This window comes from Balaenoptera ricei, chromosome 2, assembly GCF_028023285.1.
Source record: "Balaenoptera ricei isolate mBalRic1 chromosome 2, mBalRic1.hap2, whole genome shotgun sequence".
Classification (NCBI taxonomy): Eukaryota; Metazoa; Chordata; class Mammalia; order Artiodactyla; family Balaenopteridae; genus Balaenoptera; species Balaenoptera ricei.
Window position 1 is genome coordinate 179,768,142 of NC_082640.1, and position 20,512 is coordinate 179,788,653.

General features: G+C 41.9%; 1 protein-coding gene across 1 annotated transcript in view; it reads left to right on the forward strand.

Annotated features, from left to right (window-relative positions):
• AK7 (adenylate kinase 7) overlaps nucleotides 1-20,512 on the forward strand; it is a 57,606-nt gene that overhangs the window by 12,055 nt on the left and 25,039 nt on the right. The window contains exons 4-10 of the mRNA XM_059914960.1: nucleotides 3,537-3,631; nucleotides 8,214-8,324; nucleotides 11,922-12,002; nucleotides 15,891-15,979; nucleotides 17,892-17,982; nucleotides 18,813-18,890; nucleotides 20,013-20,162. Of these exons, the coding sequence (XP_059770943.1) occupies nucleotides 3,537-3,631; nucleotides 8,214-8,324; nucleotides 11,922-12,002; nucleotides 15,891-15,979; nucleotides 17,892-17,982; nucleotides 18,813-18,890; nucleotides 20,013-20,162 (695 nt within the window). The remainder of the gene's footprint in view (nucleotides 1-3,536; nucleotides 3,632-8,213; nucleotides 8,325-11,921; nucleotides 12,003-15,890; nucleotides 15,980-17,891; nucleotides 17,983-18,812; nucleotides 18,891-20,012; nucleotides 20,163-20,512) is intronic.

Here is a 20,512-nt window from a genome sequence, read left to right on the forward strand (position 1 = left end):
ATCCCTGTGGGCCTAAGTTTCATTCAGTAAGAGACAAATCAAAAACATGAATAATGTGTCATCTTTTGGAACAGAGCTTTTTAAATGCCTACTCTCCACATTTTTATCCCTTTGCAAATATTTACAGATGATGTATAATTGCACTTTCTAAGATAATTTCACCACCTAAAATAATAATCAGACCTAATGTTTATTGAGTTCTTATTTTGTGCCAGTCTTTGGAAATTGATTTTTTTCTATACAATGTATACTCACAATTTTCTTTACATTTTAATTTTTTTTCTGAAATAAAACCTGGACATGTTTTGAAAGTTAAAAAGCACAGTAGGATTTAGAATAAAAAGCAACAATTCCCTGCATTTCTTTTCCATCCCATCTCTACTGTTCAAAAGGAACCTCATTTAACCCACTTGTTCTTTTTAACACACAAAAATGCCTGCACTGATGTCCTCTGATTATGAACTTTAGACATTAACCACTGAGCTCCTGCTATGACAGATGAGCTTCAGCACCTAATAGGATCTCTCCCACTAATCATCAAGGGAACATAGCAGTTCTCAAACTTTGATACTGCATTTCCTTTCATGAGCTTTAACATGTAGGGTATGTTCTATATTGCTTCCTTCTTCATTCTAATAAAGAGCTTTAAATAATTAAGACAATTTTATTCTCTGTTTGGTGAAAAAATTTTAAATGTGTTACCTCTTTTTTGAGATACGAAGTGTTTGTGTCTGTAAGAAAGTATAGCCCTTGGTCAGTCATGGGGGACTGGGTGAGGGTACAGAGAGAATAGTAGAGGGAACCTTATCACTTTACCTCATGTACTCCCTGAGATTTGGGGAGTTTTCTGTTTTTGTTTTTACAGTGGATATGTATTACTTCTTAATGATGTTTTATTGAACTATTTTCAAATATTTTAATATAAAAGAATTCTTCTACCTTGCCTGTCACAGATACTATCAAAGGAAGGCAAAAATGGAGAAAGAAATGAAGTATAAGAAATGCAAGAAAACATTTGTATATATGGATAAAATGTGCTGCTCGTTCAAAAGTGAAAAAGCAGATCATTTTAGACCCCTTAAAATGATCGTAAATAAAAGAGGATAACCCAGTTAGAAGACCTCTAAGTGTGCCAGGCTTTCACAAAATAGGCCAATCTGAGGCACAGCAGAGCAGGAAGGGTAAAAGAACAAAATTAAATTGAAGAGGTGATTTTTGTTAATAGAATAAAAATAGAAACTAAAGTTAACATTTGATTGGAATTAATATGTGGGCATAGTGTTCTTTTTTTTTTTAATTTTTTTTAAATTTAAAAAAAAAATTTTTTTTTTTAATGAAAGCTTATTTATTTATTTATTTTTGGCTGCGTTGGGTCTTCGTTTCTGCGCGAGGGCTTTCTCTAGTTGCGGCAAGCGGGGGCCACTCTTCATCGCGGTGCGCAGGCCTCTCACTGTCGCGGCCTCTCTTGTTGCGGAGCACAGGCTCCAGACACGCAGGCTCAGTAGTTGTGGCTCACGGGCCCAGTTGCTCTGCAGCATGTGGGATCCTCCCAGACCAGGGCTCGAACCCGTGTCCCCTGCACTGGCAGGCAGATTCTCAACCACTGCGCCACCAGGGAAGCCCCCCCCCTTTTTTTTTTTAAATCTTTACTGGAGTATAATTGCTTTACAAAGGTGTGTTAGTTTCTGCTTTATAACAAAGTGAACCAGCTATACATATACACATATCCCCATATCTCTTCCTTCTTGAGTCTCCCTCCCTCCCACCCTCCCTATCCCACCCCTCTAGGTGGACACAAAGCACCAAGCTGATCTCCCTGTGCTATGCGGCTGCTTCCCACTAGCTGTCGATTTTACATTTGGTAGTGTATATATGTCCATGCCACTCTCACTTCATCCCAGCTTACCCTTCCCCCTCCCCGTGTCCTCAAGTCCATTCTCTAGTAGGTCTGTGGACATAGTGTTCTTAGACTTAATTCAATAATACTTTCTCACCTTACGGTTGGAATCCATGAGTTTATTAGATTCAGGATATCAGTATTTTATTGTTTTCCTTGTTGTTCGAGAAATCAGCTCATGAGACTAAAATTTACCATGACTACTGTGTCGCTTAGATCCTCTGACAATTTAAGTATATCTCACTTTAGTTTTTTTTTTTTTTCCTGGAAAATTATACATTATGAAAAATATTTTAGTGGAATCACGTGCCAGAAAGTATTCAAGGAGAGTCAATGCTTAAATGTGTGGGGAGCCCTCCTGGGGAATGACAAACCCTTTGGAAATCAAACACTCCCAGGTCCAGGTCACCACTATTCTAAATTCCCATCTCTACAGATGGTTTGTAACCAAGCATCGGGGTGTTACCAAAGCCCTCCCTCCACACACAGCCCACAGCCCCCAACGCATAAGCTGCTCTCCCCCAGCCAGGGGCAGTGGAGGGGGAGGGAATTACTTCCTTCTGCAAGCGCTTAAGCTAAATAGCACTGCTTTATGTGAAATCATGAGAGGGCCTTGCCCATAAAAAAGAATGAAATCATGCCATTTGCAGCAACATGGATGGGCCTAGAGATGATCATACTAAGTGAAGTAAGTCAGACAGAGAAAGACAAATATCACATGATATCACTTATATGTGGAATGGAAAAACATCATGTAAATGAACTTATTTACAAACTGGAAATAGGCTCACAGACATAGAAAACAAACTTATGGTTACCAGAGGGGGGAAGGTAAGGAGATAAATTAGGAGTTTGGGATTAACATATATACACTACTATATATAAACTAGATAAAGAACAAGGATTTACTGTACGGCACAGGGAACTATATTCAAGGTCTTGTAATAACCTATAATGGAAAAGAATCTGGAAAAGAATACATTAGATATAGATATAGATAGATATAAATGAATCACTTTTCTGTACACCTGAAGCTAACACAACATTGTAAATTAGCTATACTTCAATTTTTTAAAATGGTTTAAAAAAAAAAAAGAGGGCCTTGCTTTCTGAGTTGGGGCCTCCCACTCCATTCTCCATTCAGCTGGAGGGGGTGCATAGTGGGGAGACCACAGACCGGGCAACCAGGCTTCCTGGATCGGACTCTATACCACCACCTCACTCCGTGATCCTGGGCAAACTGTGCCTCAGCTCCCTTAGAAGGTAGAAACAGAGATGAGAGTACCTATCTCCTGATGGTGAGAATTCGATAAAGCCCATGAACTGTTCCCATCCGTGTCAGCTATTATCAGTATCACGAGCCCTCCGAAAAAGTGAAAGTACACCGCTGCAGGCCAGGAAATAGGAAGGGGCTGAAGATTTGAGCTGGGCTCAGAAGAGGTCGGGCGGCTGGAGGGGGGCAGCCAGGGACAAAGATGGGGAGGGGTCAGTGAAGCATCAGAGGGGATGCCCCCCTGGTGTGAAGCCACTCCTTGAAAGAGGAGTCGCTTCAAGTCCCGCTGGTAATTAAAAGCACACATGATTTTAAAACACGTTCTAAATGGACCCAAGTAAACGCTCCGCTTTTTTGGCCCTACAGCCCTGAATGAAGAAATCAGTCATTTCGAAAAGCGGAAGGTGTTTATTTTAGTGTCTACGGTGATGACCTGGGCGCGGTCCAAACCCCTGGACCCAGTAAGTAGTGTGCTGGCTTTTCTTTGATGCAACATTTCACCCCCGATTCCTTGTAACCTGCACACAAGAACTTTCTACAGTGGATGGTGTATTCTTACACTCCTGAACCCTACCCCGTAATAAGCACTCTGCAGAGCTCACAGGCTCAAAGAACACTCCATTCTAAGGGGCCACATTGTTTTACAAGCCCCTTAGGAAAAAAAAGAAAATGCCGCCTAGTCAAGTATAACAATGCTTATCACTTTTTATTTTAAATGTATTGAAAACCCTCTCTTTTAGACTTATTTAGACCTATATCTTTGTCATATACATTCCTGTGCATACATTAAAAGGAAAAATATAAGCAAAATACGGTGGTTATAGTATTCCCCAAACTTCTTCAAACTGAGTCCAGTTTCTCTGAATCACACCTGCATTCTGTCTGTTTTCACACAATAACTTAGTATAAAACCTGAGTCATGTCATTTATCTCTAGGTAGTTTCCTATAAAGCTCATGGTTATTATTTTGTGAAAAATACGGATTCAGAGTCATTCTTCTAGTATTGTTTATTTTCTCCCCGAGACCAGATTTCCATTTGCTTCTCTGCCCCAGTGCCTCTGTGCCTCTGAATTACCTTTTCATCTCAGTGCTGAGTCACACTATAATCTTTTTAAAGACATCATAAAAGGCAATTAGACCAACATGCATAGTACCTAACTCAGTTTAAGGATGACAGTATGTGCTCAAGGTGACCCGAAGGTGACCCAGGCTCCAGCGAGGACAGCACGGATGCTTCTTGGCTGAGTACATTGTGATAAACCGTTGATGACAAGACACGTTCTAATTTCAGAGATGTTAAAATGTGAAAAAAAAAAATGCACATGTTAGACTCAATGGAATACATTATTTATAACAAGGAGATATTTAGGGATTTATCATACTTATTGCGTCAAAGGCCATTTGTTTGTTTAATTATCTCTCCCTCAGTGGACTGGGAGGTCTTTGAGGGCAGGGACCAGAGGTTTCCTGTCATTTTTTTTTAATAGATTTCCTAAGCACTAGTGTTTTTTGTTTTTGTTTATTTATTTATTTATTTTTGGCTGTATTGGGTCTTCGTTTCTGTGCGAGGGCTTTCTCTAGTTGCGGCAAGTGGGGGCCACTCTTCATCACGGTGCGCGGGCCTCTCACTATCGCGGCCTCTCTTGTTGTGGAGCACAGGCTCCAGTCGCGCAGGCTCAGTAGCTGTGGCTCACGGGCTTAGTTGCTCCGCGGCATGTGGGATCTTCCCAGACCAGGGCTCGAACCCATGTCCCCTGCATTGGCAGGCAGACTCTCAATCACTGCGCCACCAGGGAAGCCCTCCTGTCCTTTTCTTATAAAACTCTCTCACCTACTCCATTTGGTTGCTATCATCTCAAGGAGCAGGCCAGTCGTTTTATTCCTGTTGAAGTTCTATCCCTCAAAGAGTCTAGTAAAGTGTCTGCTACAAAACAATCATTGGTCATTTGACTGGCTGATCATTTTGCTGGCCTGATTGATCGTCATCACTCCTTCAGTTATAAACTAACTTGTACTGACTTAAGCAAAATGGGGATTTATTGACTCATATAACTGGTAAGTCCAATAATGGACTTCAGGCACAGCTGGATCTAGAGGCTTAAAAAGTGTTCTCAGAACTAACCTACTCTTTTTCTCTATTCAACTGCTTCTTTTCCTCTCTGAGTAGGCTTCATTCTCAGGTAAGCTGTCCCCTCCTTCTGGCCCCCAGGAGCTCCCAGGCTTATATCCCTAGAACTTCGATTGTCTTTTCCATTTTGACCATGTCCCAACCCAGCACTGGAATATGCTGTTTTTCCAGGTCTTAGGTCACAGGTCAAATCCTAAACCAGTCACTGTGACCAGGGAAATGTAGAGCTCTGATTGGCCAGACCTGGGATCATGTACCCACTTCTAGAGGCAGGGATGATCACCCAGCCCTGACCTCGCAGTCTAGATCAGCAAGCAAACTTGCCCTCTGCTTCCCACTGGGTTTGGCCAGTGGGAAGTGCCAGTGAAGGATGGGGAAAATGAGAAGAGTGAGGTCACGGTATTATCCCTCCAGCTCCTTTGTGCCCAGTTGCTACTGGCCGGCCGAGCCTTTCAACCAAAGTCACAGCTCCTGACAGGCAACCCTCTCCACCCTGCTCACCTCCAGGTCCTAATTATCACTGCGCCCTCTGTACTCTGGGACCTGCGAGTGGTACAGAGCGCCCTGTTACTGACTCCAGGGAATGTGATTTCCCTGTACCTGCCCACATCTTTGTAAATAGTCCTGTGATTAAACCCTCCTCAAATTACCCACGGTGAGTGTGCTATTTCTTTCATGCTAGGACCCTGACTGATACTTTATGGTTCACTGAAATCTGTCGAGCTTGTGAAAAGTCATGACTTCGTAATGCAACTCAAAAGAGAAAAGTGAATACTAGATTGGGGTAGACGCTGCTGTTTTCCGGTCAAACAGCCACCCTCCTGTCTTCCCATCCGAGTCCTGATTTGTTCAGGTGTCCACGCTGCCCATGGGACCCAGGGAAGAGAGCCTCTATCCGCAGCTCCAGGGGAAAAAAATCCTAATTAATTCAAATGAGCCATTGCCTCCTTCCAGTCCAATCTCCAACAAACAGCTTAAGTGATCTTGTTAAAATATAATTCAGGGACTTCCCTGGCGGCGCAGTGGTTAAGAGTCTGCCTGCCAATTCAGGGGACACGGGTTCTTTCCCTGGTCTGGGAAGATCCCACATGCCGCGGAGCGACTAGGCCCATGCGCCACAACTACTGAAGCCCGCACTCCCTAGAGCCCGCGTGCTGCAACTACTGAGCCCACGCACCGCAACTGCTGAAGCCCGCATGCCAGGAGCCCGTGCTCCACAACGGGAGAGGCCACCACAATGAGAAGCCCACATACCGCAGCTAAGAGTAGCCCCCGCTCACCACAACTAGAGAAAGACCCAACGCAGCCAAATAAATAAATAAAATATAATATAATTCAGATTGTGTTATAGTCCTGCTTAAAATGCTTAAGACCCTTCTATGCTCCTAGAATGAATCTAAACTCCTTCACATGGTCCACAAACCCTGGCAACCTGGCATTGCTTACCCTTTTTTTTTTTAAAAAAAAAGGTTTTTATTTTAAATATTTATTTATTCATTTGGCTGTGCTGGGCCATAGTCGCGACACGTGGGATCTTTAGTTGTGGCATGAGGGATCTAGTTCCCTGACCAGGGATCGAACCCAGGCCCCCTGCATTGGGAGCGTGGAGTCTTAACCACTGCACCGCCAGGGAAGTCCCCTGGCATTGCCTACCTCCTCCTCTATCAATCCCCAGCTTGGCTCCAGTCATTTCAGCCCTTCTTCCCATTTCTCAAATCTGCAATGATTGTTCTACCTCAGCGTCCTCAACCTTGTGTTTCTTCTGCCTCTCTGATTAATTTCGTGTAAGCCCTGGACTCAGATGCTTTGGGCTGGTTATTTAACTTATACCAATGTGATGTGATTGAAAGGCTCCTGATTGGACTGTATATTTTAGAAATCCTACTCCAAATAGGACCTCTAAATCTGGATGGATTTGGGGGAAATCACTCTGTATCATGGATCTCAGTTTCTCCCTTTGATTCTCCAGGAAGTTTTTAGTTCATTGTCCTTCCATGGGAGAGGTGTACAGCAGGGTGAGTTGTGGAGACACTGAGTGCTGAACAGCTCAGTATAGGGAAATATTTTTCTTTTTCTTTCCTGATTCTTAGGGCAAACTGATATCTTATCCCATGAAGCCAGTTTTTAAAGCCTGAGACAGAAACTTGCACATGGTATGTTCTCATTAACATGGGATGAATTTGAGGGAAAGAGGCAGTGTGGAAAAGAGAAAAAACACACACAATTTAGATTTAAAAAATGAGGGCTTCCCTGGTGGCACAGTGCTTAAGAATCCGCCTGCCAATGCAGGGGACACGGGATCGAACCCTGGTTCGGGAAGATCCCACATGCCGTGGAGCAGCTAAGCCTGTGCGCCACAACTACTGAAGCCCGCGAGCCTAGAGCCCGTGCTCCGCAACAAGAGAAGCCACCACAATGAGAAGCCCGCGCACCACAACAAAGAGTAGCCCCTGCTCTCCGCAACTAGAGAAAGCCCGCATGCAGCACAGAAGACCCAACACAGCCAAAAATAAATAAATGAAATTAATTAATTAATTAAAAATAAATAACTAAATAAAAGAACTAAAGACATTTTTTAAAAAAGACACATTGAAAAAAAAAAGAAACTACACACATTGCAAGAACTATTAAGAAATGGGTTTTTTAATGCCTTTATGGAATCACAGTGACAACATGTCACTGTCTCTACAAAATAAAAGAAGACATTTAAGTTTTTTATTTCGTTTAAATTAAGTTTAAATGATAGAATCTGGCTAGCTAAAGCGTTTTCAAGAGCATTAAATCACTATAAAAATAAGCAGTAGTTTTCAGAATGCTTTACTTGAGCTTAAAGGAACATAGTGTCCCTAGCATCTGCGGGCTTAGCGGTTTCCGTAGCTCTAACACGTGGAGCCTGGCCTTCTTTCTCTCATAGGATGACTCTGAGATTCCATTTACTGAAGAGGATTATCGAAGAAGAAAGCACCATCCTAATTTTCTGGACCACATAAATGCTGAAAAAACGGTTCTCAAGTTTGGGAAAAAGGTAAGTCTCGAGTAGTAGAACCTTTAGGGTAAGAAAAGCTCTTTTGGAAGCAGCTTACAATGCACATGGTCAGGACTGTTCCACATACTCTACGTGTATCATGTCAGCTCGCTCCCCACTTCTGTATTTCGTTCCCACGTCCTTACACCCACAGAGCTCCGAGCTTCAGGCTCCCCCAAGAGGCACTGTCCCAGGTCCTGCCCCACGTTCTGTTCCAGCCCCCTAAGATGGAAGCCTTGTATGGAGTCCCCAGTAGAGCTCAAGCCCTCACCTCCTAAGGGGTCTGTAGGTCCAAAGAGTCCCTTGGTCCAGAAGAGGCAAGTGACTCAGAGTGGGAATGGGGAAGAGGGAACCACATTTTCCCTTTTTCCAGACTCGATCTCATTAGCTTCTTACCGCAACTCTGAAAAGTGCATATAAACCTCATCTTACAGGGAATTCCCTGCTGGTCCAGTGATTAGGACTCAGCGCTTTCACTGCTGAGGGCCCGGGTTCAATCCCTGGTCAGGGAACTAAAATCCCGCAAGCCGAGCAGCCAAAATAAATAAATAAAAATAAAAATAAACCTCATCTTGCAAACAAGGAGGCGGAAGCTTCCAGAGGTTACGGAACTGGCTCAAGGTCGCATAGCTAGGATTTGCTGAGCAGTGGGCTGGGCGCTTCTCCGCCTCGTCCGATCTACTCCTGACAACAACTGTCTCGTGTACATACGTAATTATTCCCATTTCACAAATGCAGACACTGTGGGAAAGAGCGGAGCTGGGATTCAAACCTGGATCCATCAGATACCAAAGCCTGTGGGTTTTGTTCTTATTTTTTCCTGACTCCAAAACACCGTCATTCAGTAGAGTGGATCCTGACACGTCCACGTCACTGATTACTGACACACCTCTGGCTGGGAAGTTCACGTAAACAAAAAGAAGAGCTTATTAGCCTTCTGTTGCAGCAAAAGTTATCATTTTGAAATCCGTATATTATAAAATTGTTTTATTTCTCTTATCTTTTATCAAAATAGATGACAGGAATGCCCTGGTGATGAATAAGTAGTAACAACAAAAAATTACTGAGGGCTTGCTTACCATGCACCAGGCACTGCGCCAGATGTATTACTTACAGTACCTCATGTAATCCTCCTATATCTCATATGTAATCCTCACAATTCTGTGAATTAGGTGCTATCATCATCATCCTCATTTAACTTAGGTAGAATTTATACAAAACGCCTAAACCTCTAAAGGTTCCATCCACTGCATTTTTCCCATTATCGGAAGACCTACGGTAGTGATATGCAATGATAGTTCTAAGATGACACCTAGTGGTCCCAGACAATATTACAGTAGGAACTTGGTCCTTCAATTCTGTCCTACTAGTAAATGTTTTTATTTTGTTTAAAAAATTTTTTTTTTACTTGGCAATACAAACACTGTGAGTATAAAATATTTGAAGGAAAAAACATGGGATTAGGCATTCTAGTCCCTTTTCTACCTGTTAACTTATCATCTTAGCCAAGTCATTCAACTTTTGGAGTTAAATAAGTAAAATAAAGGGGTTAGACTAGAAAATCTAAATTTCTTCCAACTCCAAATCCTACAACTATATTATTTTATTAAACTTTGAACATTGCCCCAAATAGGAAATTCATGATTTCTTGATCATTTATTTCAAATTCACTGATTGAGAAGGCAGGATCACACATGCAAAAATAATGGATGTGAATGATAGTCTAAAATGGAGAAATAGGGAATTCCCTGGTAGTCCAGTGGTTAGGACTCTGCGCTTCCATTGCAGGGGCCACGGGTTTGATCCCTGGTCTGGGAACTAAGATCCCACAAGCTGTGTGGCACAGCCAAAATAAATAAATAAATAAAATAAATAAATTAGAGAAATAGTGTCATCTTAATATCTTTTTTATCATAAAAACATTAAATACGTCCCATGCTCTAAATTATACGATCAAAATTTAATTTCAAAAATTATTTTTTTTAATCCCAAGCTTTCCTAATCACTCTTTTCTGAACAATTAATAAGATAAGGTTGATCTGGCCAACTTGGTCATCTTTAATAACCCTTCTGTAACCTAGTGTTTTTCATCAAATAGGTAGAACCTTGGAAGGAATCATTTAACTCATATCCGTTAAGATCTTGCTATGTAACAGGCACTGTGGCTAAGAGCTGACCTCACAGCCATGAACAAAACAGACGTGGTCTCTGCACTCCTGGGGCTGGTTGTCCAGTGTTCATCAACTGTCACCACATCTGCAGGAATCACATTTATATTTACATGCTAATTTTATAAACACAAGAAGGTGGACCAGTTTAGTTTTTGAGGCAAGTTCACAGGCTTTTTAAATCCTTTGGGGCATTTTCACATCACTTTCCCTAGGACAGGTAGGAAAAGCCAGGGGACTGGGTCACCTTGTCCTTGCCTCTCTTATCCACTCTTCCAGATGTACAGGAATGTAGGTCAGTTATGATGATATGGTTCCTCCTCAAAAAGCTCACTCAGAGACCCCAGTTCTCTCATATCAGGGATGAGGGTGTGTGTGAGGGGGGATTTTCTGGTCTCTACTTGGGTTCCATCCTCAGTTCATGATTGTCTCTTCAACTTACCAACATCCAACCTTCCCAAATCGAATCACAGTGGTGATGGAGGGTGTCTGTATTGATAATTCTACTTCTGACACCAACTACAGCGTTCTAATTGGATGATGAATTAGCAAGAAGAGGCCAGTCAGAGTACACATATGCTCACAAATCACACTCTCTTGGGTTAGATTAAATCCCCAATGTAATTAACCAAAGATTAAAAATCTCAAGAGGGGCGGCTCATGAGTCAAATGTTTAATGGAACCTAAACAGATCTTTGTTGGTCATTGCACCTTTTATACTTGGACCTCACATTAGCCATACAGAAAAAATTGCACCAGCCATTGCATGAGTCTCTTTGGATTGTTAAGTTAAACATCATCAAAGCCACGTGGTTATTGGATTATGAGAGTGGAGAGCATCAGAGGAAGAGAATCAGTGCCCAGGTATCCCTAAGTATTACCTCTGCCTTAAGCTTTTCAACATGCCAAAAAGCCTGTTTCTACACAGTATAGCTGCTAGTACCTTGATGACAGTAAAAAATAGTTGAGTATTGAGGCAAATTCTCCCAGCACCTAAATTACTCCTCCTGGATGAAGGGAACTCCATGTCTATTAAAATCCTCATATTAAGGCCCATCACCAAATTCCTTGGTTCTACGTATGTCCCCCTCCCCTACTAGGTAATTAAAGACCATCATGGAAGGACAGATTTTTACATCTTCCTTTGCCTTTAGGTGCCCGGCATAGCACTTAAAGGTGGTAAGTCTTCACAAATAATAAACTCTGGCTTTCATTTAATTGAGTCCCAATTAAATTTTAATACTGGTCAGTGGGGTTGAGTTCCCCGCCTTTTAAGAGATGCTCTTTTTGTCCTAAACAGTACATTAGGAGCTTGAAAGAGGTGATGAGACTTACTGAAGTGCTCATTTAAAATAATCACTAAAAATAATCTGATTCAATGTAGTTCATAATAATATATTTAGCTTTTTTCTTGCATTTTATCTAATAGGTCAGAAAATTTGCCACTTACGTAGTTGCTGCTGGACTTCAGTATGGAATGGAAGGAGGCATCTTACATGCTTTTTTTAAGGTATGACTTTTCCATGGCTATAACTTTTTTTTTTAAGTGTTTTACATTAAGGTTACACAATTCGAAGGTTATATACTGGCTAGGCCCGTTTAATAGCAGAAAGTTAAGGAAAATATGGATGTCTAACATAACTACCTTTTTTTCTTGTATTTCCCACTCTCAGAATAATAAAGAAAAAAATGGATCTCCTTTCACTCATGAGACAAATGTTGATCCAGTGCCTGCCATGTACCAGAAACCATTGTAGATACTGGAAACACAACATAATAAAGTTCCTGCCCTTGTGGAGCTTACATTCTAGTGGGTGGAGAAGAAGAGTGATAGATAATAAACAAGTTAGCCAGTAAAGAGAGTGTTTCAGATGTTGAAAAATAATCTGGAAAACAATGAAGCAGAGAAAGGTAGATAGAGCATGTGGGCCTAGGGTTGGGGGGTTATGTCTTTATATGATGGTTGAGGAAGGCCTTTTTAAAAAAATTTTATTTAATTTTTATATTTATTTTACTGTAGTATAGTTGATTTACAATGTTGTGTTAATTTCTGCTATACAGCACAGTGATTCAGATATATATATAAATATATATTTGTATATATATAGATATTCTTTTTCATATTCTTTTCCATTATGGTTAATCACCAGATATTGAATCTAGTTTCCTGTGTTATATGGTAGGACCTTGTTGTTTATCCATTCTGTATATAATAGTTTGCATCTGCTAATCCCAAACTCCCACTCCATCCCTCCCACATCCCTCCTCTCCCTTGGCAACCACAAGTCTGTTCTCTATGTCTGTGAGTCTGTTTCTGTTTCGTAGATAAGTTCGTTTGTGTCATGTTTTAGATTCCACATGTAAGTGATATCATATGGTATTTGTCTTTCTCTTTCCGACTTACTTCACTTAGTATTATCATCTCTAGGTCCATCCATGTTGCTGCAAATGGCATTATTTCATTCTTTTTTTATGTCTGAGTAGTATTCCATTGTATATATGTCGCACATCTTTATTCATTCATCTATCGATGGACATTTAAGTTGTTTCCACGTCGTGGCTATTGTGAATAGTGCTGCTATAAACATAGGGGTGCATGTATCTTTTTGAGTCATAGTTTTGTCTGGATATATGCCCAGGATTGCTGGATCATATGGCAACTCTATTTTTAGTTTTTTCAGGAACCTCCATACTGTTTTCCATAGTGGCTGCACCAATTTACATTCCCACCAACAGTGTAGGAGGGTTCCCTTTTCTCCACACCCTCTCCAGAGTTTGTTATATGTAGACTTTTTAATGATGGCCATTCTGACCAGTGTGAGGTGGTACCTCATTGTAGTCTTGATTTGCATTTCTTTAGTAATTAGTTGAGCATCTTTTCATGTGAGGAGGGCCTTTCTAATGATGTGACATTTGAGCAGACAGTGAAAGGCAATGGGGAGCCAGCTAAGTGGCTTCCTAGGGAAAGGCAGTGGGCATTGCAAGTGCAAAGAACCAAGGCAGAAACGTGCTGGCTGGGTTAAGGAGCAGGAAGAAGACCAATGTGGCTAAAAGTGCTGGAGGATGGTGGGTGATGGAGTCAAAGAGGTGATGGAGGAGCCAGGTGGATCCCAGCTTTGTAGCCCATTGTGAGGGTTTGGGCTTTTATTCTGAGTGGGGTGCGAAACAGACTATTTTGAGCATAGAAGTGGCCTAATCTGTCTTAAGTTTTCAAGGATAACGCTGTTCTTCTGCTGAGTTGGGAATGTACTGTAGGGGGGCAAGAGCAGGGTAGTGCCTAAGTCCTGGGTGGAAATGGTGGAGATACTGAAGATTGTTGGGACTTGGGATGTTTTGAAGATGAAGCCAATGAGATTGGTTCAAAGCTTGGATGTAAGGGTGACAGAGAGAAAGTAAAAGATGACTTTAAGGATTTTGGTGCAAGTAACCGGAAGTAGGGAGCTGCTGTTTACTGAGATGGGGAAAACCGGGAAGGGACAGATTAGGGCGAGGTGTGCAATCAATGGGAAGTTCAGGAGCTCAGCTTAGGCACGTTGAGTTTGAGATGGCTGACATCCAAGCGTCGATACTCAGCAGGGAGGGAGTTGGACGTTGCACTGGAAGGTGGGAGTTGCGTTTGGAGATTATGGAGGTAGTCAGGACTAGAGTTATAACCTTGGAAGCCATCAGCATATGGGTTGAATTTAAAACCATAAGACTGGATGACATCACCTAGAGAATGAGTATGGAGAAGAGAAGAGATCTCAGGGCTGAGTCTTGGGACACTCCTATATTTGGAGATTTACAAGGATATGGGAGGGAGTCGGGAAAGGCAGCTGAGGAGGAGTTCCCAGTGAACCAAGAGGGGAGTGTAGAAAAAGACACGTGAAAGAAGTGTTTCTAAAACGAAATAATGACCAACCATGTCACACACTGCAGATAATCAAGTAAGATGAGACCGGAGGATTGATCTGGATATTTTTGGAAATGGGTAGAACAAAAGCCTGATATGAGTAGGTTCAAGAGGGAGCATGAAGAGAGGAAGTGGAGATGGTGAGAATAGAGAAGTATTCTGAGAGATTTTACTGTAAAATGGGGCAGAAAAAGAAAGCAGGAGCTAGAAAAAGAAGTGTCAGGAAAGTGTTGACTGGTTGGTTTTTTTAATACAAGAGATATGACAGCTGAAGAGGATGAGCTAAAGAAAGCTCTTTCTCTCTGCCCATGCTCAGCTAGCTTTTACCTACCTGACCACCGGATGCTGGCCTTCCAGGCCTCTGCCCGGGACCCTCTTGTCTTCTCCATCTACACTCTTTCCCTGAGTTGGGCTGTTCAAGTCCATGACTGGTGCCAATGACTCTCAGACGTCAGTCTCCAGCGGGACTCCCTCTCCTTAGTTCTCACTCTGCAGATCCATCACCTAAACTTGGATGTTTCGCAAATCCAAACTACATCGACAATCACCCCCATACCTGCAGCTCCTCCAGGGCCCCACCTCAGAAAATTGGACCACCTTCCACCCAGCTGCACCAATCAGAACCCAATTCATTTCTCTTTCTCATCCATCACAAGATCCCCAAGTCCTCTAGAGACAACCTCCCCAATATCTCCCTTCTCTCCAACCCAACATGTCCAACTCCCCACCCAAAGGCTAGGAGAAACCCTCTCTTGTCCTCACCTGTCATGACCTCTGTCTCTTCATTTAAACTGTTACTTCCCATCGTCCCTTCACAAGGCAACCAAAGCAAATCCAATGATGTCACTTCCCTGCTTAAAACCCTTCAATGGTTTCCCCAAGTCCAAAATATCTTACAAGATCCAGTGGTCTGCTGTGGCCCCAACCCCTACCTCTTTCACGCTTGAAAAGCAATATAAAATCATCTAGTACATGACGGTTAAACAGTACCCAGACTAACTATTTATTTACTGAAATATTTAATGAAGGGAAATGGCAAGGATTTGGACTCTGAAGATCAGGGTTCAAATCCAGTCTAAGGGACTCATCGGAAGTGTAATGTCCTGGAGGATACTTTATCCACTAAGCATTTCATCTATAGACTGATGATAATTACCCCCAGCCAGTGGGGGTAATTTTAAATTTTAATTCTCACTTTTATGAGAATTAAAGACACCATGCATACTAAAGTATTTTCTTTCTATGTAGATGACCAGCTAAAGACAGCTGATGAGATTATGATTTCTTGAAAAGTATTTCAGCCCTGAGGTTGCACTTTATTTCTCTTAATAGGATTTGATCAGCAACTAAATCTCATCAGAACTGATTTACAAAACATCTTGAGGCTATTATTTCATCGGATAGATAGATCTTTTTGGATGCCTCTGACTATGGCTCTGTCTGTGAGCTGTAATAGTCAGGCACACATAACGGGGGAAGATATGCTTTTGCTTTTCTTTCTTTTAGCTAGCTTGGTCGGGTGAGGTCCCTGCATTACCAGTTTTTGGAGATGGAACAAATGTAATTCCAGCAATTCATGTTCTTGATCTAGCAGGGTAAGTATTCTACCAGATATATGACTTCCCGAGAATGAGTTGACTACCATGTGTGTTTCTTACCAAGTGCTAAGACCCCCACGTGTATTATTGTATTTCTTCTTCCCAACAAACCTAAGCAGAAGGTACTTTTATCATCTCCACTTTGCATCTGATGAAATAGTGTCCATCAGCTAAAAGCTCCACACTTCTGAGAGCAAGTTCAAGTTCACCTTTTAGAAACCTTACCAGCAGAATAGCATGTCTTCCAATTTGGGAAAAGAACTCTTTATATGCATTCTGGGGACCTGGTCCTTTGTCCCAGATGAGATTGATATGTCCAGCCCACCAACTTAAATTCCAGAAATTTGTGAACTATAAACCAGAAGCTTTTTTTCTTTTTTTTTTTTGGCAATTGTTAAGTGATGTTAACACGTGTTTTTCAGACTCACAGAGTATCCCCAGGTCCCCTTCTCCTTCTTTGCAGACACTGACTTAAACACTAAGTCACGGATAGGGTTCACTTTATTTGCAGTTCATCGCTTCTACATTTCGAGTTCCAGGGGCTTTATTCTGTCAACCCCTAGGCTCACCCCACAGGAGGGAACAGCACCTCTCTGGGATTCTTTCTGGTTTCTAAATCCACCCCCCCCCCCCTTTCTCTCATCCACCAGCCACTATTAAATTAGTCTCAATCCCAAGCGGATTTACAGATTTACTGGGAAACAATGAAGCTTAAACTTCAGGACCCTCCCCTGCATGGGTCCCTTCTACGCCCCTAAACTTCATTTTTATTATTGTTCTCAAAGAGGGATTCCCTAAGTTGTCTAAGCTTCGGACTCCACACAAAACCTAGATATGCTCCACCCAACACTGACACTGGACACGGCAGGGCTGACATGGACCCTTTTTTCCTGCAGAGATTTTACATGATTACATTATCAGGTTTTAAAGTTGTGAAAAAATCTTACATTATTAAATTAATTAAATTATTCCCATTACACGAGGACTCGGGGGCCCTTGCGGTAGCATTTTTTCCCAACAAGTTTCTTGAAGATTGTCAAATATTTAACAAAGAAAGAAGCTACAAGAGGAAATGTTCTGTGAGATTAATATAAAACAAATATGAAATGGATATTTAGACAGGTGCGTTTGTTTTATTTTCGTTTGACTGAAAAGGAAGCTGAGATGGAGGTAGAATCTACAGTCTGGTGACAGTTTTCCATTCACTATTGTTTCTCTGGAATTTTTTTCATCTGTATTCAAATCCCTGTTCTGCCTCTCACTAGCTGTGTGAATTTGGGAAAGTTGCTTAACCCCTTTGGGTCTGATTTTCTCATTTGTGAGATGCGGATGATAATAGCCTTACCTGATAGGTTTGTTCTGAGAATTCCATGGGGTAACACCTGGAAAGCCCACAGCACAGGCCTGACGGAGTTCAGCCCTCAGACATGTTGCCCATCATTCATAATTAATCCAGGGTAGGAAATGTAAGCCACTCCGTGCTATGTGACTTAAGGAGCCACAGCTTCTGTGAATCTGTGTTTTACTTTGTGAAACACCTTCCCCAAAGCACTGCTTTGGGACTTTAATGAGCCACTGGGTAAGCGGACTTCATCAACGCAAGTCCTGTCGGGGCTCAGCTACTCTTGTACTTGGGGCGAATCTGGAGCCAGGTGGACCTGGCTTCCAACCCGGCCCTTCTCCCTTCCCATTAGCTCTTCAGCCCGAGAAGTGTCACTTAACTCTTTACCAGCTTCCTTCACTGTAGAGTGGGGACCATCATCCCAACCCTGACCTTGTTGGAAAATAAGATAATTGCTAAATCACCAAACTTGGCATCTGGTCCATGGGGGTGGCATCCAGTGAATTCTCTTTACTACATCTCCTTTGTTTATTCCCTCTGGGGCTGATGTCCCCTGGCGGTCTGCAGAGTGATACAGAACGTCATAGACCACGTGCCAAAGTTCCGTTACCTGGTGGCTGTGGACGAGTCAGTTCATACGCTGGAAGACTTTGTCAAGGTATAGCCATGTCCTCCCAGATTGGATGGCATCTCTTAAATCATTTTACCCTCCCCCCCACCCCCGCCAAAGTATTATAATTATGGAATCAGGAGTGCTAACAAGACCGAGGACTCCTAAAATACAATATCCTTAAACCCAAGCTTGCTATTTGTATCTGCAGTATATGTATTGGGAAATTACAACCACAATGTTTTTTTCTCCAGTATATGCATGGAGGGGAGCAAAAAAAGTCCACTGTAGGGCTCACACACACACACAAATTACACACCGCGATACTAAAATCTATCTGTGACTTGTTCCCCAAAGTACTCATATGGTCAAGTTCACCAAACCTACTGGCGGCTTCCAGGAGCTCTGCGTCTCTGAGGGCCCCCTTTCCTATCTGGGCTGCTCTGGCTAAAGCCACCTGTCGCCTTATGGCCCAGCTGGCCCAGCCAGTGCGGCCTTCTCTCACCCTTTCCTTGGCCACCCCTACTAATTTTTAAGATTCAGCTCAGACATCTTCCTCTGCACCCTCCTGGCTCCATCCCACCTCCTCCATGGGCAAGCACCTCTCTTCCAGACGCCTAGCATCAGACAATACACACAAGCATCTGTCTCTCCCTTTTCAGACTGGGGGCTCCCTGAGGGCAGAGATCGGGCCTTATTCATCTCTGCGCTCGTTAACTACGTGTGGAACAAATAAACCAGTGAATATCCTCAGGCATCTCCCCCGTTGCTTTGCAAAATTTTTTTTTTTGTATTCAGTTATGTTTATATTCATTTGAGAAATTTTATATTGAAATCTTACAGGTCAACCAAATAATATTTCTATTTTTCTCTAACAGTGCATCAGTAAAAGTACTGGCCCTGGGAAAATCCAGAAAGTACCCAAAGAAAATGCTTTCCTAACCAAGGACTTAACAGTTAGTATATAAGAGATTCCTTTTTTCTACTCTTGTCCTGAAGGTGTTGGTTCTTGAGGGATTTGGAGTCAGAAGACCTGGCTTCCAAGTTCATTTCAGCTGCTCCTGCACCGCTGAGAGTCTTAGCTATCGCAACTTCCTCTTCACCTCTGTGAGCCTGTTGTTTTTTGTTTTTTCTTTTTTTGAAAAACCTTCAGAGGTTGTGATCAGAAAATGTATTTGAAAGCTGTCTGATGTGTAAAATGCTATACAAACACTGGGTGTTGCTCTCTTTGGCCTCTTTCAAAAATTCAAACAGGAGGCTGAATTTCTGATTCCATCACAGCAGCAACGAAAGTACAGTTTTAGTCATGCAGTGCATTCTTCCAGCTTGTTTTAGAATATAATATTTTTAGGAATAAATTGCAACAAAACAGTGCATGGGAACATGTTTCTGAAAGAACTGATATCATTGGTTGCCTCTGCGGAGCAGAGCTGGGTGGGTGGTGATGGGGACCAAAGGGAGTGCTTTCCCCTCTACCTTTTTTTAAATTGAAATATAGTTGATTTCCAATGTTGTGCTGGTTTCAGGTGTACAGCAAAGTGATTCAGTTATACATATATATATATATATATATTTTCCAGATTCTTTTCCCTTATAGGTTATTACAAAATACTGAGTAGAGTTCCCTGTGCTATACAGTACGTCCTTGTTGGTTATCTATTTTATATATGGTAGTGTGTATAAGTTTCCCCTATACTTTTTGTTCTTTTGGATTTTGAACTGTGTGATTGCACTACAAAAAAATAGGTAGTATTAAAATTTGTAAAAAAAAATTTAAAAAAAGGAAGAAGGAAACCTTCCACTTGGGCTTCTAGTATCTCCCTACTCTTTGAGTTGCTTGTGTCACTGTACAAGCCAGGATGCTGCCCGTCACAAGAGAGGAGATGTGGGGGAAGTTTAGGGTCACAGAGTCTCATGGCAGGTGCTCTGTCAAAACTTAGAGCTGCCTTAGTGGACGGCCATGTTTAGTGAACGTGTTCATATTTTTTTCTTGAGTAACTTCAGTGATTTGGGTTTGTTATAACTCTCAAGTGGGAAAAAAAAAAAGGACAAATCTCTAATGTTCCTTTATCTCTTAGCAAGAGGATATTGACCATTTACTGGTCAATTTGAGAATGGAAACACTCTTTGTGAAGGAAAATTTTAACATTCGATGGTTCGCCCAAGCAGGATTTGTGGAAAATATCAACAGTATCCTCAAAGAGTACAAGCAAAGCAGAAGATTATTGGTAACTATAACCACTTCCTGTTTAAGCTTCTGATTTAAGCAAAGTAAATGAAACTTCTGGTGTAATTACACCAGTGAAAGTACTTTTTCAAATGTCTGAATTTCTAAATTCGAGTTCTTTTTCCATCTTTTTTTTTTTTTTTGGCCACACCACGCAGCTTGCGGGATCCTAGTTCCCCAACCAGGGATCAAACCCGTGCCCCCTGCAGTGAAAGCGTGGAGTCCTAACCACTGGACCGCCAGGGAAGTCCCTCAAGTTCTTTTTCAAATTTAACCTATTGCCCAGGCCAAAAAATTCTACCGCTATACTCTATTGATACTTGCCAACTGAATATTAAAAATTTTTAAGTA